At 37.0% G+C, this 19305-nt stretch overlaps 1 protein-coding gene across 3 annotated transcripts in view; it reads left to right on the forward strand.

Annotated features, from left to right (window-relative positions):
- PDE1A (phosphodiesterase 1A) overlaps window positions 1-19305 on the forward strand; it is a 292632-nt gene that overhangs the window by 269488 nt on the left and 3839 nt on the right. For all 3 annotated transcript variants that reach the window (XM_045823309.1, XM_045823222.1, XM_045823381.1), the window contains one exon: window positions 17930-18045. In XM_045823309.1, coding sequence (XP_045679265.1) covers window positions 17930-18003 — 74 coding nt within the window. In that variant the 3' untranslated portion in view covers window positions 18004-18045. The remainder of the gene's footprint in view (window positions 1-17929; window positions 18046-19305) is intronic.

A 19305-nucleotide genomic window follows, 5' to 3' on the forward strand; every position in this document is an offset into this window, starting at 1 on the left:
TAAAAATGCAAACTTTGCATTTAATAAAATTTAAAATATGTCCTTGAAACTCAAGAATATAAGAACGACTTCCTTTACCACTGTTTTGCAAAATCCAGCTAGTGCAGGAAGACTCTTTCAGAGTGCCTTCCAGGCATGCACAGGTTCCCAGGCAGCCGGGGTGTGTAGAGGGCTATCTCAGCCCACTGGGGCCTCTGATTGCCAGGATTCTTCTGTTAAATCCTGCTGGTCTACTACTTACTGCAAATTGGGACCACAACCCCGGGCTTCAAAAACTGTGGGTTTTCCCCACTTTTTCTCAACTTAATTTCCCACTTCATGTAGGAGAAACCAGGGGTCATTGCCCTCCCTTCTTGTTCCAAAGTGAGTCTACCACCTGCGGCAGCAAAGCTGGTTTCTCAGCCGTCCTCCAGCCAGGGCTGGCAGAAGGGAGCCCAGAGCAGCTGGCTCCCGGCAAGGCCACAGCTTCCTGCTGTTCTCACTGGAACCTCCAGCAATTTTTCATGAATAAATGCTTCTCAAAGTGTTGTATTGCCCTGATTGATTTCCATTGTGATGGAATAGTTGTTTTTGTTCATATTTTTCAACCTTACACTTGTTTTTTATGGAAAGGAAAGAAACTTTATATTGCTGGAATAGAAAGTCCCTCCTCCACATTGGTTTTTGAGAGAATTAAATGAGTTGATTTATGCAGTCTGCTTAGAAGTACCTAGAATAGTAGCACTACATGAGTGGCTATCATTACTGTTATTATTATTTATATTCCTTCTATTATGTGCTTTAGGGATTAGGAATATGGCAAAAACAGAAGAGCCGGTAATTCCTATCCTCATAAAAGAGGGAGTGGAAGTTAGGATTAGGATTGCAATTTTAAATAAGGAGTCAGGAAAGGCTTTTCTGAGGAAGTGGTCATTTAAGTAAGTACATGAAGGAAGTTAGAAAGTGCTATGGGGAGGTCTGGGTAAGGAGTGGGAAATACATTTCCAGGCAGAGGAAATAATCAGCAAAATATCTGGGAAGTCAAGCTTGTCTGACATGCAAAATGACAGGACACAAATGAAGCTCAGTGGCTCTGAGCAAGTGGCAACACCATAGGCAGTGTGATACATGGTGCCACACCATTGGTTTTGGCCAAGGACAGATAGGTAACCAAATCTGTAGAATTTTGAAAAAGAAAATAAAGTGATCTGAATTGAAGTTTTTAAAGGATCTCTCTAGCTACAGAATAGAAAATATTCTCTTTGGGAGGCAAAAATGAAAACCAGAAAGCCAAAACAGAGGATATTGCTCATGACTCAGGAGAAGGAATGGGGTTAAACCAAGTGGTAGTGGGGGAGGGAGAGAGCAAAGTGTCTCCAATCTGGACCCAGAAAGATGGAGGCTTAAGCCAGTGTGCGTGAGGAGGTAATAACAAAAAGAGATTGGATTCTGGATATATTTTGAAAGCAGAACAGATAAGATTTGTTAACAGATTAGATGTGGATTATGAAATCAAGAGTCAAAATTATGCCAGGACTTTTGGTGTTTTTACACATTAATTGTGTATGTGTAAATTTATATAATTATTTTGCAGAACAAATTGGTGTCTCAGCAAAATTGAAGATGAACATACCTTGTTTCCCAATAATTTCACCCTAGAGAAACTTTTGCTCATGTGTGTCAGAAGACATGAGCAAATGTTCATAGCAGCATTGTTTATGAGTGCAAAAGACCTGAAAAAATAGTATAACAAATTCATAAACTGTGGTGCATTCACATTATGGAAGAGCATACTACCTTTAGGATACATGAACTTTAGCTGTGAGAATCAGCAGGGATAAAAGGCGCAAACAATACTGAACAAAATATGCAAACTGCTGAAATATAGCAAGATGCCATTTCTAGAACATTTTAAAAACTTGTAATCTAAACAATAGGTTTTATAATATACAGGATAAAACTAAAGAATGAGGGGGAAATATTCAGAATCTAGGGGGAAGTTGAGGATCTATTTAAAAATTAGTAATATTTTATTTCTTAGGTTGGATGCTAGACACACAAATGGCTTTACCTAACATATGTTTTATATATGTACATATACTCCATTTGTATGAATAGAATATTTTATAATAAAAATGAAAAATGTGATCTGCTACATGCAAATATGTATATATACTTAGTCTTAAATGCAGTGAAGGTGAAATTTTATGATAATTGCTCTGAAATGAGAATAAGAAAGTTATATGATGCTTAGAGCTTTGCAATATTAATTAAATTTTGAGGCTCTGAACAGAATCCAGAATGTTTGGTTATCATCACATTAGCCCTTAAGCTGTATTTCAGCAAATCTAAAAACATTCCACTCATCCTAGAGCAGTGGTAGGTGTGGCTGCTTAGGCTCCAAAGAACAAGGCTTCTGGGTTATCGGCGCTAACAACAACAACAACAACAACAACGAGTTTTTAAAAGAGTAATTTCATTCACCAACCTTTTATTAAGGATCTGAAAACATCCATCTAAGAATGTTGTATATAAACACATTCCATTTTGACATGAGGCCTTTTCAAAAAATAAAAAATGCTTTTCTCCACCCCAAATGGTTTACTATTTTGGTTAAATCTTGTTTATTTAAAGAAAATGCTTTCATAATCTACTCAGTATTCCTCAGCATCTTAAGTCTTTGCCCCGAGCAGATAGGAAATTTTAAGGAGGTATGTGTGGCCCTGACCAGGTGGCTCAGTTAGTTTGAGTATCATCCTGATACACCAAGGCTGCGGATTTGATCCCTAGTCAGGGCACATGTAAGAATCAGCCAATGAATGCATAAATAAGTGGAACAACAAGTCTGTCTCTCTCCCTCAAATAAATTTTTAAAAATCTTTTTAAAAGAATCTGTGTGTGTATATCTTTTTAGTGAGGCAGGTGGAGGGACATGGTGAGAAGAGTCACTCTCCTATTTCTACCTATAAAGTGTCAGGCAAATCATGTCACTTTTCTTCGCCTCAAAAAGCTGACTATAAATAATATCTACCTTAATGAAGGAGCAGACATTCCCACAAATCCTTGCCCAGTCTCTACTCACCTCTGATATATGATGCAGCTTTAAGAGCAAGACACCCAAGGAAGTAAGAAAAAAATAAAAGTGCATCTGCCTATAATGGTAATGAATGGGTGATAGATTCCTAATTAACAACCAGAGAAATCATGTACAGTTAAGAAAACTAGTTATGCCCAAGAATGGAATCTGGGGATGGGGGTTCGGGGCCAGGGTGGTCAGCCTGGAATGGAAAGCGATATGTCTCTTCCTGCACTGAGTAATTTTATGATTTATTTGATACTAACTCAAATCCTAAAATTCTAGGCTCAAAGAAGATTTAAAACAGAAAAGGAGAAAAGGAGGAACTGAGATGCTACCAGATTTGCATTGTGCATGAATCACAGCTGTTTAGAACAGGAAGGAAACCTAGAGCTAGCTTAGAGCAAATTTGACACTTTACAGTAGGCATTAAAATTTTCAGCACACAACTGTTTCCTAGTTTCTTTTTGTAACTTATTCCCCCCATGATTGCCTTAGAGTCACAGAATATATTCAGTATGATACCATGCATTTGAACTTTTTGAGACCTGATTTTGGCTTAAGTGGCTCATATGTGCCACTCAAAAAATTAGGATTTTTCTAAATTAAATTTATTGGGGTGACATTGGTTCATAGGAAGATGATCTGACTTTGGGTGGTGGGCACACAGTACAGATCATGTGCCATAGAACGGGGCTCCAGGAACCTCTATAACCCTATGCACCAATGTCACCCCAATAAAAAAATTAGTATTTTAGTTTGAATTACTTTGATATCAACTTGGGAAGAATTGCCATCTTTATGAGATTATCTTCCTCTTCATATATACTCTATCATTCATAGGTCTTTTTCATGTTTCTCAGAAAGTTTACTTTTTCTTAATAATAATAAAAATAATGATAAAAAATCTTATTAGTATTATTATGTGTTAGCCATTATAGTAAGCATATACAAGGTGGGTCAAAAGTAGGTATACAGTTGTGAGTACATGAAACAGAGTTTATTTTTATGTTATTATTTATTATTTATTGAATTATTTTTCATACCAACAACTGTAAATCTACATTGGCCCCACCCTGTACTATTTTATATATAATCACTTAATATTTAAATTTTGAATATACCCTGTTGGATTTTCCTTTAGTATTTTATATTCTTTGTTGTTTTTGTGAATGGCTATTTCTTGCTGGTGTGTAGAAATACACGTGTTTTTGCATAGTGATTTTCTGCAAATAATGAAAGTTGTTTTTTCTTTCCCAAATGAATACCTTTTATAACTGTTTTCCCTGAGCCCATTTAACTAGCAAGTTTACCCAGAACACTCTGAAATGGAACTGGCGATGACATTTAGCTTGCCTCTAAATTTAAAGGGGAGGTGCTTAACATTTCAGCACTAAGTGTGATATTTCTCAATTTCTTTGATCTCTTCTTCATGAGGTTAATTATATTCCCATCAATAAATAATTTGTTAAGAAAATATATTTTAAATGAAACATTTAGTTTGGTCAAATGTCTTTTCTGTAGCTTTTAAAATAATTTATATGATTTTTCTTTTTAATTGGTTCATACAGTGAATTATATTAATAGATTTCCTAATGTCAAATCACCTTGTATTCTTCAAATAAACCCAAGTTAATCATGATGCATTAACTTTTCAAAATTACTTTTGCTGGCTTTAAAATACATATATTCATGCATGCAATTAATTTATCTTTTTTTGTTTCTCATACTGACCTTGTCTTGTTTTGGTATTGAGGTTACACTAACCTCATAAAACGAGTTGAAATTTTTAAATTCTACCACCTCTTAGAATTCCAGGTAAGAGAAAATGATAAAGGTCTCTTCTACTTCTGAATCTCTGAGTTTTTACTAAAATCTTTCACGTTTTATGTAACAGTGGGGAATTGTAACCCACCTCACCATTCTTTGGACAGTGTTCCTGTAAGTGCTGGCTCTGACTAACATGTAGCTTGTAGATGAACAGCATGCTTGTGTAAGAATCCTAGGGACTAACTTCAAAAGATACAGACTCAGACCTTTGGTCATCCCAGCTCGGGGAGATTTGCTGACCTTCAACCATGGAGCCAGGATGACATAAGCCAGGATGACGTGAAGACAGGATGACAAACCAGGATGGTGCACACGGGACCATCGCTTACCTGATCAGAATGGACTGTGCTGGTCTGCACATAGAGAATTTTTCAACCCCCTCCCTTGCTCTCTTTGTTCTGCCTTCTTCCTTATAAAAACCTCTGCCAGCACTGAGTTGTGATGATGAGCTTTGGAATGTGAGTCCCCATCTTCTCAGGTGACCAGCACTTGAATAAACCACTCTCCTTCTCCCCAGGACTTGTCTCATGAGTTTGGCTATCATGGCAGGAGGCAGCTGGACCTGGGTTCAGTCATTTTCACACTAAAAATGTGACAGGACCAGCAAAACCCAGGGTCCTATGTCCGAGACCATAGGTATTTAGCTTTCTTGTGTCTTCCAACTTTTTTCTCCATGTCTTTCTTTGGGTTCCATAGGTTGTAATAAACAAAAATGCCACTGGAACAGTAAGAAGTTAAACCTCTCTCACCAGGAATATGAGTTCTCCTCTTACCTTTATTGCTTCTCTTGGAGAAAACCTCAGTCCATGTCCAGTGAAGGAGAAACCTATATACCTTCTGGAGTTGTGGGTGGAAAGATAGAGTTTGACTAAGTATTTTCCAAGAAACTTTGTTCCCAACACAGATGAGACTTTTGAATCTAATGATTTAGAGCATATGCTTTTGTTTCTGGCACTTCTGTAAACAACACCTGGGCGTGGGCCTTGGGAACAAACAGTGGGAACAAAACCAGACTAGTTAAGAGCTCACAGTTTCAACTCAGCAACAGGGCACACAGCTTTTGTAGTTCTTTCAGAAGAGAAATTAAAAATAATATGATTGTTCAATTAACTTTAAAACAATATCACTATATTAACACTTTGAAGAAAAATACTAGAGCTTAATTTTTCTTTTAATATGAATGACTAAAAACTATCTGAATGACATGAGGCAAATTAATTCATAATTTTAAATTCTTTGAGTTTTTTAGTGTGATTGTAAGTTTTTAAGACTGTTTCAGAGGTATACTGAAACAGAAACATATTTTAAAAGATTTTATTTATTTATTTTTAGAAAGAGGGGAAGGGAGGGAGAAAGAGAGGGAGAGAAACAATAATGTGTGGTTGCCTCTCACACGTCCCTTACTGGGGACCTGGCCTGCAACCCAGGCATGTGCCCTGACTGGGAATCCAACCAGTGACACTTTAGTTCACAGGATGGCACACAGTCCACTGAGTCACACCAGCCAGGGCTCAGAAACATTTTTTATTATAGGAAAATCTGACTTTAAAAATAAGGCAAGATTCTCTGTTTTGTGCCAAAGTCTCAGGCAATCCTAAGGCATGTTAAATACATTAATTCAGTTACTTAAGCTATTTTTCTTAGAAAGTACTGACAGGATCATAAAAGCCAGTTTAAAAATTGAGCACTATAACATAGTATAAATAACTGATTCGCTCTTATTTCCACTCAGTTTCTAACTAAGTTTTAATCAAATGCAGGTCTGGCTGCCTGCTACAGTGAAAGCCAGACTTGTGAGACAGGTGCTGGGGAGAAGGAAAAGGGTTTATTCAGGTGCCAACAGTCTGAGAGGATGGGGGACTCTTGTCCCAAAGCCCATCTCCTTCTCTCAATGCAGGCAGATTTTGTAAGGAGGGAGAGGAGAACAGAACGAAGAAATCAAGGGAGGGAGTTGAAAAGTTCTCCTCATGCAGACGAGCACAGTCCATTCTGATAAGGACCTTGAAACTGGTCGAGCGATGGTCTGGTGTGCATCATCCTGGTTTTCATTATCCTGGTTCTTGTCATCCTGGATCCATGTCATCCTGGCTCCATGGTTGAAAGTCAGCAAGTCTCCCAGAGCTGGAATGACTGAAGGTCAGAGTCTGTATCTTTTGAAGTTAGTTCCTAGAATTCTTATACTAACATGATATTTATCTATAAGCTGCATGTTCAAGTCAGTTTTTACAGAAACAAGGTCAAAAGAATGGTGGGGTGAGTTATAGTTTCCCACTGTTACAAGGCAGCTTTAGGAATAATTGCAAGAAACTATTTTCTCATGCTTTCCGAATTTGCCTCCCATAGTTCCTTTAGTCCTTTTTGAAAAGTTCCACAAAAGGAATCAACCTGATTCTTCCTGGTGGTTTTGCAGGGTGTGAAAAAGCTGCCATTAGAGCAATGAAGTGTAATTCCATCTGAATGTTACTTCATCCTCCTCCTGTGCTTCTTTGGGGGGAAACCCAGGAGTCATCAGGAAACAAGGCTGGAAGGCTTTAGTCTCTATTCCCGAAATCTGACTCTGAGGGCACTTACTTTTCTTAGGTGAAAATTTAAAACTCACCTTGAGGTTGGATAGATAAGCTGCTCAGGAATAATAAATATGATTGTTAGCCTAAACATCGCTCCCAAACCTGTTATATAGCAGTAGTTTTACTTCAAAGACCTATTATGCCACTGTGATATTTCTCTGTCCTTTTATTTCACAGATCCCTGTAGAAGTTCTGGGCACATTCTTTCTGTAACTGGGCAGCACTCTCTGTTAGTCCCTGAAAGTTCTCCTCACTCTTCTACATCTATTGATAGCAGAAAATAAAAAGCTACCTTTTGAAAAGAATAAAAACATGTCCATGTCACACTGAATTACTTTAAAAGGTTATATTTATAAATATTTGTTTATAAAACATTGTAATTATACCTTCTCATTATCTTTTTAATCAATCAAAACTCTTCACATAAAACATAATGCAATTTATGTTATAACTCCTAAACTACCACGACTATGAATTCTAAGCATCATTTTGAGAAAATATGTGTGTACTTTTTAGATTTCAGAAGGGATGAGTTACCAGGGAAAAACCAAGGCTTTCAGAGATAAACACGAGAGCTTGTTCTCTTTCCAGTCATGGTTCAAAACATTGTTGACCATTTAAATATTTCTAGTAGTTGTAAAATAATATTTTAAATTATCAGTCAAATTATATATTATATTATACATTTATTGTATTGTTTGTATTTCCAACTTAATCTCTTCAGCTAACATTCTACATTATGTTATCAGTACGATAGAACAGGACTGTGCATTTGACAGAACGGAACATTTGGGAGATCAAAATTATAAAGTCCTAAGAGGTGATATTCACCAAAGTCACTTAACCTTAGAAGGACTTTAGTAACAGCTTGAATTGTGAGTGTGTATTTCCATGTTATTTATTCATTTGCTCATTCATTTATTGTAAAGACAAACTCAATAGTTTTCAACCCTGGCAGCATATTAACATCATCCACACTACTTTATTTCTGAAAAGTTCAACATAGTTTATCTGTAATTCACAGAGGCAGGTCAAAATAGAACACTTGTGCATTTAAATGAATGCAGCAAGACCTGGAGCAGGAGAGCAGGAAATTTCATCAACAAATGGTGAAGCACAGATACGAATCTGAGCCAGTGCCACCCAGGAGAGCTGTACACAGGAGACAACAGGTGTATCTTGTTGATGGTATTCCTTAGATGTCTGCCTTGGGTCATGCATTTCTACCCTGAAATGTTTACCTTCTACTCTTGGGAAAGTCAGTGAACTTTCTTCCTTCCTTTATCCTGTTCTTATCTCCTAATAGAATGTAATTGTTGGGGTCCCCTCCTCTACTCTAGTCATCAAAATCCTACCTATCTTCCAAACCTTCATTAAAGTGCCTTTTCTAAGAGTAAGCATCAATATCTGATTCATATTACAGTGGGAGTACATTTTGCCTTGCATTCTCAAAATGGGAAAAAAAATGCTTTAACCAGGGATCTATCCAAAATCTGTTGAAATAGAAATGGGATTGGAGAGGAGATTCAGGATACATTTCCAATTTCACATGCGTGATAGAGATTCTGACTTTCCCCTTTGGAGATCTGTACCAGCGCCCCCGACCCCGCATATAATGAAATATTTGATTGGAGTGTGTTATGCATGTTAACTATGGATGCTGACAAAAGGTTGAGAATTACTGAGGTTATTCCAAAACTATTTACAGGGGCCTCCTATATGCAAAACAAATACCTGTAGCTTTTTTTTTTTGAGACTAGAACTCACTGATGTTCAGTGTTAGATCTTTGGTGGCTTCTGATTGGGGTCAGGTAAAAGCTCAGTCAGTGCCAAGTAAAGGAGAATTGATTCTATGCTGTTGCGCATGGGTCACCGGCCAGCAGTGACCACGGAACACTGTGGATGGCTCGACGAGAAACACGCGAGAAAACACACATGCACAGAGACAGACTAGTTTCTGTGGGGAAGTAGGGACGAAATGGCCACCCCCCCTAGTGGGGAGCGTGCTGATTTACAGTCCATACCTGCTTTTATTGGGCTCATTCTGCATAATAATTCAGGTAAAGTACAGTACTCATTAGGGGGAAGTAAGGAACCATAGAAAACAAAGAACTCTGCCAGTCTATTGAGTTGGGGGGTCAAAGAGCTGTAAGACTGAGGAACAAAATAACTTCCTCCTAAGACCCTTCTCATTCAACTGAGAGCATTCTAAACAAAGGAGGTTTCACAGTAATTTACATGTTCTTTCTTAGGCCTGATCACCCCCGGGGAATCCGCACTTCTCAGGACAGAGCTGCACCACCCTGTCATTGTTTCAGGCTTAGATGGAGCAAGGGAACTAAGGCAACTGGGAGACAAGGAGGTTTTTTCCCAGATGCTGAGAACTCGGGCTATGTCAAAGCCGAGGAGCGAGGGTCCATCACCCCCTTTTGCTGCAGCCCCCCAAGTCCTTCTTTTGGGGGGGCTCCCAAAGTGATTGTGCCTGTCTTAGGTCATTCCCCCTGTGGGGAATCTTACCCGTCTTTGGCTAACTGACCAAGCTTTTTGGGGTTCAGTCATGAATAAAGCAGCAGAAGCAGCATTCCTGCCAGGGAGATAAGCTTTTGTCTCCTTGCTGGCTTACAGTTCCAAGGGTGTTCCCTTAGCCTTAGCCTAGGTGAGGGTTTCAGCTTCTGATACCAGTCAGGGCGGTTCCCAACACTATGCTATGGAAATTGGATTTTAACTGAGTCCATATAAATGAAATGGTATTACCCACTATGTTGTACAATTTTTATCAGCCAAAATAGTTTAAAAAATAAACTACTGTTAAATGGTTAATGGGAAAACTAAATGTAAGGTTTATTCCCCCAAATCCTTATGCTTGATGTCTGTACTTGCTATGTTTTCTGACACTCCAAACCTTATCCATTGTTCTAATTTCACTTTGTAATACAAGAAACACTTGCAAGAGTTTACAGGAGATTTGTAGCCTCTGAAAACTATGGGGTAAAAGCATGACATTGGAGAGTTGGGGAGTAGGGAAGGTGGTGACAGGGAAGAGAGCAGTGGATGGGGCATTGCACTGTCGAACATGGGGGCACAGTAAGAGGAAAGGTCTGGGGCATTAGGTAGGGAATAGCACTCTGAAAAGGTTTTGTCTTTCAGGTGCTACTCACCTCTAGCAAGTGTAACTGGAATTTGTAATCAGAGTTTCATTGTGTCCTCCACACTGCTCACACTAGGCTCAAGATCTTGTCACACTCTCCTAATAACGAGCCCCGTGCAAAGGGCATAGGAAACGTCGTTGTCTTAACATTACACCTCAGAACAAAATGTCAGTCTCTTCATTTGTCAACACTTACCTTTGTTCTTTCTCCAAAGCTTCTAGTCTTCCATTCCTCTTAACTCAAGATCTCTCTTCCTCTCTTTCCCACTTTACCTCTAGAATACTCTCAGTTACTCAGTTTAGTTCTGGCTCAAATTAACACACTTAACAAAACAAAAGCCTGACAATTGGCCTAACATGATACCTGTAGTTCTTCAAGCACTCCTGAGAGTGTCTGAAATAATTACCCAAAATTGTCCTCCTACACTATATAATAATGACGAAATGCTTATGGGTTATAGAAATTACTTATTTTTTTTAAAGGTTTTGTTTATTTATTGTTAGAGAAAAGGAAAGGGAGGGAGAAAGAGAGGGAGAGGAACATTAATATGTGAGAGATACATCAGTCAGCTGCCTCTCACATGCCTCCAACTGTGGACTGACCTACAACCCAGGCATATGCCCTGACAGGGAATTGAACTGGTGACCCTTTGGTTCACAGGCCAGACCGAGTCACATCAGCCAGGGCAGAAATTACTTATTATAGTTACATTAAATTACAAAAAGGAGGGTTATATTGAGCATGATTATAACTTGTGGGACACACACAAACAAGAAAAGAATACTGATTTTCTTTATACTATCTCAAGAGATTTAGAGGCCTCTTAATAGATTCTAAGAGTGCCTACTCTAGACAAAATCAGCTAGAATTGAACTCCCTAGATGTCCAGACTAGTATCTTGAATTGTTTTTAGGCAACAAACCAAGTAAAGAAAAAAATAAGTTGAATTAGAAGAACAAGAATTCACCTCTTCACTCATCGCCCCCAAACCCCTTCCCATTTGGCAACCATCAAAACACTCTCCATATCCATGATTCTGTCTCTGTTCTCTTGTTTGCTTAGTTTGTTTTTTTTTTTAGATTCAATTATTGGTAGATATGTATTTATTGACATTTTATCATTCATACTTTTGATCATCTTCTTTTTCTTAAACAGGTCCCTTTAACATTTTGTATAATTCTGATTTCGTGATGATGAACTCCTTTAGTTTTTTTTCTTGTCTGGGAAGTTCATTATTTGCCCTTTGATTCTAAATGGTAGCTTTGCTGAGTAGAGCAATCTTGGCTGTAGATGCCTGGTTTTCATGACTTTCAATAGTTCTTTGTCAATCCCTTCTAGCCTGCAAAGTGTCTTTTGAGAAGAGCCTTATGGGAACTCCTCTGTAGTAATTAACTTCTTTTCTCTTGCTGTTTTTAACATTCCCTCCTTATCTTTAACCTTTGTCATTTTAATTACCGTGTGTCTTGGAGTGGGCCTCTTTGTATCCATCTTGTTTGGGATTCTCTGTACTAAAGGAAGAAGCTGCCTTTCATGACTTAGTCTCTGAAGTCAAACACCATCACTTCTAGTGAACACCCTAGTAATTAATTAGCTATCACTTCTGCTATATTCTGTTTATTAGAAGTAAGTCATTAAGTCCAGCTTACTCTCAAGGAAAATGGTTTTAAGACCAATTGCTGGAAGAGAGAGTATTGAAGCTGCTGTAGACATGAACATGTATGCATAGCCCATGTACACAGAGAACAGTGTGGTGAAGGCCAGGGGAGTGGGTGGCGGGGGGGGCGGTGGTTGGAGGTGGGCAAAGAGGAGGGAAAGTGAAAGATATCTGTAATAGTGTCAACAATAAAAAAAGTAAAAAAAAAACAACAAGAATTATTTCAAGATCATTTTTGATGAGTACATTAATCACAAAAGGGTTCGGGAGCAAAAGTGAAAATATTAAACAGTAAACAAATACATTACCTATATTTATTTTATAATTTTACCGCAATAATTCTTACCAACATAGCTAATTATAAATGCTAAGTAAAATTTATTTTTTTCACAATTTCTTCACAGCATTTTCTCTAGATGGTGTTAAAAAAAGTAACACTTTTTTTCCAGAAGCAAAAACCTGTTCTCAGAAGTGTAAGTTTTCCTGGTCAGTAAACATCTGTAAGTAAAACCACATGCATGGTGACAGCTCTAATTTGACCAAAAAGATGTGGAGATTTCAATCCACTTGCTGGAAATCTATCTGGTCCTGTGAGAGAAAGGGAACCCACTTTTACAGATTGCTCAACTGGAGTATGAACCACATTCATAACAACTAAAGATTCCTTGGCTGCCCTGGCCCAACAAGAATAGATTGAGCTGATGGCTACATCAGACTTCTTAGGTTTTCAAATGTTTGTTAAAATGGCTTTCTTAGCAGTTCTCTTTACTAAGACAATGTGAATGTAAGTAAATGTTTTTTGAACAGATAATCATTTCTGCAACAAAACTTATCCATCTATTTTCACACTAGCTATCCACTTTCTAAAACGTCAAAAAGGTAGTGTGACTTTCATAAACTTAGTTTATCATATATATTCTACCATGTGCCCTTCTGAACAAATACTATAATAGTTCTCTGCCATTTAAAAATGGTTCAGAAAAAATAAATAATGATTCATAAAATTTTAAGGGATAGCTATCATTGACAAAATGTTTATTATAGGAGTGAACATCAGGGGCAAAATGGCTTAATATACTGGGGATTTTTTTGGTGAGATTTGTGAATTACGTGCTCAATATGTAGTTCAGTTAAGTTACCCAGTTATTTTCCTCCTGGAAAGTCTATATTTTGTGTGGCTCTTCAATACCTACTTTACTGTGATCCTCTAACACTTGACTTAATGGTTAATTATATTAGACTAGTAGGAGCACCCTAGTAATTAATTAGCTGAGACTGGCTGGTGTCTGATATTGAATAATGTATTTTCACACATACGTATATTTTTACTCTCCGGCTCTGCCTCAGTAGAAGGGGGAAGGCTATCATTTACTAACAGATTTAATTTCAAAGATAAGTCATGAACTCATAAGAAGAAAAGGCAAGAAACACCACAGGTATTAAATTATACCCCGCATGGTGCTGAGTTAGGATCTACAACTCTGGAACTAGACTATCGTGTTCAATCCTGGTTTCGTTGCTTACTAGCTCTGTAAACTTGAGCAAGTCTTTTATTCTCTCTGTCTCGGTTTACTCATTTGTAAAGCAAGGATCATAAAAACAGTGCCTATCTCAAGAGCTTTTGTGAGATTAAATGTATCAATATATGTAAAGAAAGTGTTTAGAATTCAGTGTTTACTGCAATAATTCTTATTCCTGTTGGTTCATATGTGTGCTTCTAAACTATATGGAGAGCTCATAGAACACTTCTTTAAATGTGTATATTATGGAAAAACACTACTTGCTCATAACAATTTTGACATGAGATTATGCTTAATTAATGACAAAAACTTATAATTGACCAATTCCATCAAGGGAGTGAATTGTTGTATAGTGAATTGATGTTGACTCTTTTATAACCTTTCCATTTGCAATTAATCCATCATGATAGCCTATAGAGTTTCTCTCAAATATCTCTCAAGTCCATCCCATTTTCTGCATGAATGAATGAAGGAATGGAACTGGTGTATTCTGAATAGTTCATATAGTTGCCTAATTTGTATAGCTGAAAGTGAACAACCTTTATTATATGCTTTTTGTTGAGAATTCTGCCACTTAGGATACGTGCCTTCGTTTTTTCCTTGGCATAGAATCCTTTAGGAAAATAAAATGTTCTCAAGAGAAGATATTTTAGTTAATCCAGCAAACTTGGTTCATGGCAATTTATTTCTTTCCCCAAAGAGTTTTTATTACTTTGTTTTTATCCATTAAAGTATGCCTAGATTTAGACTTTTTATGTGGTCAAAATTGTTCTTTCATCCTGAGTTTACTTCTTCTGTTATTCATTCTTTGGCTAAGATAACTTTTCCCTGTTAACTATAGAAATCCCAGAAATCATGCAAAAAGATTTATAGCTGAAGTCTTTGGTTTTTATTATAATATTTAATTTCCATATTTTCTTGCCTTTCCAAAAAATTATGAAATGTAGGGTAAAGGAAAAATGTTCTAAGAGATTTCTTCAGGTGGGATTTTGTATATAAGTTTTATGATGAAAACCTTCACAAATCAGATGCTCAAACTTTATTTTCATATCATCTTCAAAATGCAACCTAGGTCCATTCTTCTGCAAGACAATTGGTAGTAAGTTAATCTTAGAAGCTTTGCACTAACTTTAATTTTCAATGGGAAACTTTTATGGAAGTCAAAAGAGAACCCATACAAGGACCCACTCAATAATCTTAATTTATCATTCTGCTTTCATTCAGAATGAGATTCATTCAGAAGGGTCCTTTGTTCCCACATCACCTTTCTGTCTTGGGTTAGGCATGTATACAATATGCTGAGCAAGTTCCCTATTTAAAGAAAACCTGGAGATACTAGTAACAAATAGAAATCTAATGAAATAAAGTCAGTTCAACAATAATAAGATAATAGTTTTGATGTTAGTTTGATGAAGAGATAATAGGGCACCCACAATTTGTTTTAAATAAGTTCATCCCCAGCATGAAAAAAATCCTGTTATACAAATCTTTATATAGATTGCATCACTCCCCACAATCCTGGCTGGATGTTGTAGATCAATAATGTGTTTTGTGACAGATTGCTTAAAGTGCTTTTATTTTAAAGCATGAGTTTACAATTATTAAGTTTCTTCAATAGAAGCAACTTGGAATTATGTCCAAGAGAATTTATTTCACTGTTACTATCAAAAGCTGTAAGTAAATGAGACTCTCTCCATACAGCCTTTCAAATAACTCATCATAAACAGCCTGGGTTAGATAGGAAAATGCACACAGTAGAAGGAGAAATAACACAGAAGACATTTTGTAAGAACACTAGTCTCTCATCCAAGTTAAAGTATTCCTGGATATGTGAGATTGATTTCTATTTTGGTTGATTCTTGGGACTTCATCAATATAGTTACCAAATTAGCCTTCTAAAATTTGATGACTTAACACTAAATTAAATGGGAAAACAATGGTCTGTTTGGGTGTTTAGTAGCCTTATTCAACTCATTCTAAAAATTGGTCAAAAGATATTTACAGGATATCATAAAGAATCTAAAGACATTTTGATTATGCATACCACCAGTATTTATTGAATCTTTCCTCTGTAGTAGGTACTAATTCATTGAAAATTATGATGATGAAGCTTGATTAATATTCCTTCCTTCCTTCCTTCCTACCTTCCTTCCTTCCTTCCTTCCTTCCTTCCTTCTTAACCTGCACCAGAGGACATACTTAGAGAGGGGAAGGGAGAAAGACAGGTGGGGGAGGGGAGAAACAGAAACATCTATATGGGAGAGAAATATCGATCAGTTGCCTCTCTCACATACCTCAACAGGGGACGGAACCCGCAGCCCAGGCATGTCCCCTGATTGGGAATCAAACCCATGACCTTTCAGTCCATGGGATGACACTGCAACCAACTGAGCCACAAAAGCTAGGGCAGACAGATTTCTTCAATGAGCTCTCTGGGATTGGGAAATGTTTCTCTCTTCATCTCAAATCAAGGGAAGAAAACTTCACCAGAACCGTTGAGGAGCTTGAAATTAACAGAGTTTTGGGAATAGAGTCTAGTTCTTAGATGAGAAATATAAAGGGTTAGATGGTGACAGTCTACCAATGTAGACTTCAGCCTTTCCTCAAGAAATGAATGGAACCCTTGCATCACCAGTGTTTTCTGTGAACCAAATATGCCCTACCCATACTGGAAAGGGGGATAGTACCTCAGCAGACAGAAGCTGGAAAGGCACCAACAAACTTCCATAGGCTGTGAATGAACATTGCCGAGGAACCAGAGTTTCATGTGCTCATACCTAGGTAGTGAAAGTCTCTAGCTATTTTCCTTTGCAAAAAGTCCCTGAATATGCTCACAGAGGACTTACAGCCCTCTGTAGCCCTAATTATCATTATCAAGCTCTAAACACGTGATAATGGTACTGGTCAAGCTTTCATGCTGCTCCTCTCAGCCCTCTGCTTTCCTTTCTCCAGCTCAGGAGGCCAAGGTAGCCAATTTGGGGGAGGGGGAGAAAAATGAAAGCAACATCAACCAGGCCCCAGTCCTGACACCGTTTCTGGGCTCTGCAACACCCCTGGTATTGGATAGTAAGTTTTTCTTTGCTTTAAGATCAATGTGTGTGATATGTGATTGGACCCGCTAATGTCTGAGTTGAAACTTTGGCAACTTAATGTGATCATGTGATTTTTTTATTATCTAAGAATGATCAGAAAAGACATGATACTACCTGAAATTTGGTTCTGGTACAAAAGATAAGTTTTTCCCATTGAATGTAGTTTAAACATCAAGTGAGAAATAAAATAAATTTGCTTTGTGATAATACCTCATAAGTTCTATATGTTCACTAATTTTACAACCTCAATAGAAAATCTGTTGCAACTGAGAGAATACAGTCTTATATTTGAAGAAATTATCTCAAAGTTAATTGGTGCAAAGTTTAAGTGTTAATATATTTTCAATTAAGTTTCAGACAGAAATGGCATTTCATCATATATGACTATTTCCTGAAATGTCAAGGTAGTTTTAGTAATTGACTCAAAAATTAATTTCTGTGACTTTTGTTTACTTTCTCATGTAATAAGACTCTTTTAACTGTACATTTCACTTTACATTTCTATTTTTGACAGATTCTCTGCAACTCACCTAGAAATGTTGGAACATTTTCCATGCAAATGTTGTTTTTTCTTTTTCTTCTCCAAGGTTTATATGAAAGCCAAGTGACTCTAAGATTATAAATTCCATTAGTTTGTTTTGGCAGATAATGTCTTACCTTTGACATTACTGTTCTCTTACTCTCGTTTGTTTGAGATTCACAGCAGTGGTAAAAGGCATTGATCATTAGTGGGTTTGTTTAAAAGAATTTGTTTCAATTAAACATATTCAGGAAAAACATGCATAATTTTTACATTTGATTTAATAGATGTTTAAACATGTCTCATCTGTTTCACTTCTGTATTCCCAGATTAAACTGCAACCTCACAAAGTTGTACAATGGCCAGAAGATGATTTACTCTCTAAATTCACAGGCTGAAAAGAAGATGTTTGCTATCTTTGGAGAACTGTGCCACAAAAACCCATTGTGAAATAGTCTTCAACATTCTCCCAATTGCTTCGGTTTCCTGACCTTATTTGTTTTTTCACAGGCCTACTTTGTTTGTGTTTGCTTGTTTTCCAGGTGAACCTGATCTTCATAAGAACACAGAAGGTCAAGTCAATGCTGAAGAAAACCGTGTTGATACACATGTATAGGTCTGAAACACCATAAGGCTTCTGTCATGTTAGCCATGAGAGGTAATTATTATTTTCTTAGATGTGAAATATAATTTCTGAAATGAATGGCTTATAGAATATCTCTAAAGGCACAGTTATCTTATTTAAATATCCTCCCAGATTATTTGTTTTAAAAAAACCCCTCTGTTTTCTATCTTCTGAGGCATAATCTTAAATATTTACCTTTTCAAAAAGTTCTTAATTTCCTTATAAATAAGAATCATACTGAGACATTTTAGTTCTTCAAAAATAATAGGCTATATTAGGCTAAACCTTCAATGGGAAGGTTTAATTCTGACTTCTTTTTCTCTTTCCTGTAGCAAATATGAAGTTTACAACAGATGATTATAATAAAACAACCACATATTTTGAAGAAAACATCAATATTTACTAAAATCCACGGACATGTGCCTCCATGGTTCTCTTTTAAAAGTTCAGTTTCTAGGGCTCACCTTTGACTTACCAAATTATTAACTCTGGGAGTGATGCCTTAGAGATCTCAGTTTTTAATTACCCCATTTGTTGATATTGCATTTCTATACACCAAAGCTGAGAACCACTGTGTTGGGCCTTCAGAGGAGGTGCAGGGAGTTAGCAGGGAAGGATGTGTATTTGTGGTGGAGATGTCTTAGTGTCTCCTTAAAAAGTGAGGAACACAATCCAATGTCATGATATGTCCTGCTGCCAGGGTGACGGTGGGAGCAAGAGAAGATGCTGAGAGAGCCACACCAAGAGCTTGGGACGTTATCATTAGCTCCCAAAATGTTGCTTTAGATATGAAAGAGTTAAAACATGATTAGTTTTTAAGATGATTCATTGCTCAGTATTCTTGATTTGATTATAAGATGTATTGATTGATAATAATAGTTTCATTGATATCAACTTTCAAGCATAAGTCACTATGGTGAACATCTCACATGTATTATCTCACTCAGCAGTTCCAGAGGTAGCAATTGAGAGTCCCGTTTTACGTATGAAGCTTGGGTAGAAATCGAGCCATAAAGTGGCTGTACAGCAACTAAAACCCATCTCTAGATTTAACCATTTTAATATATTAGCTATACCAATTTATTTCCTTTCCCTTCATCTAAACTATAAATTATTACCTTTAGAGCTCATAGCTGTTTCCAGAAGTGTGCTTGGTCCTGATGATGTACACTAGAGTCCTCAAAGTATGTTTTAAGGAAAACTAATCCAGTGGAGTATTTATAGATGTTTAAGTACAAAAGGTTTTGTTGTCAAGTAAATACCATTAGACAACTGAGTTAAACATAATTAAAC

The sequence above is a fragment of the Phyllostomus hastatus genome, unplaced genomic scaffold (genome assembly GCF_019186645.2).
Source record: "Phyllostomus hastatus isolate PE091 unplaced genomic scaffold, TTU_PhHast_1.1 phas_contig_1, whole genome shotgun sequence".
NCBI classification, from domain to species: Eukaryota; Metazoa; Chordata; class Mammalia; order Chiroptera; family Phyllostomidae; genus Phyllostomus; species Phyllostomus hastatus.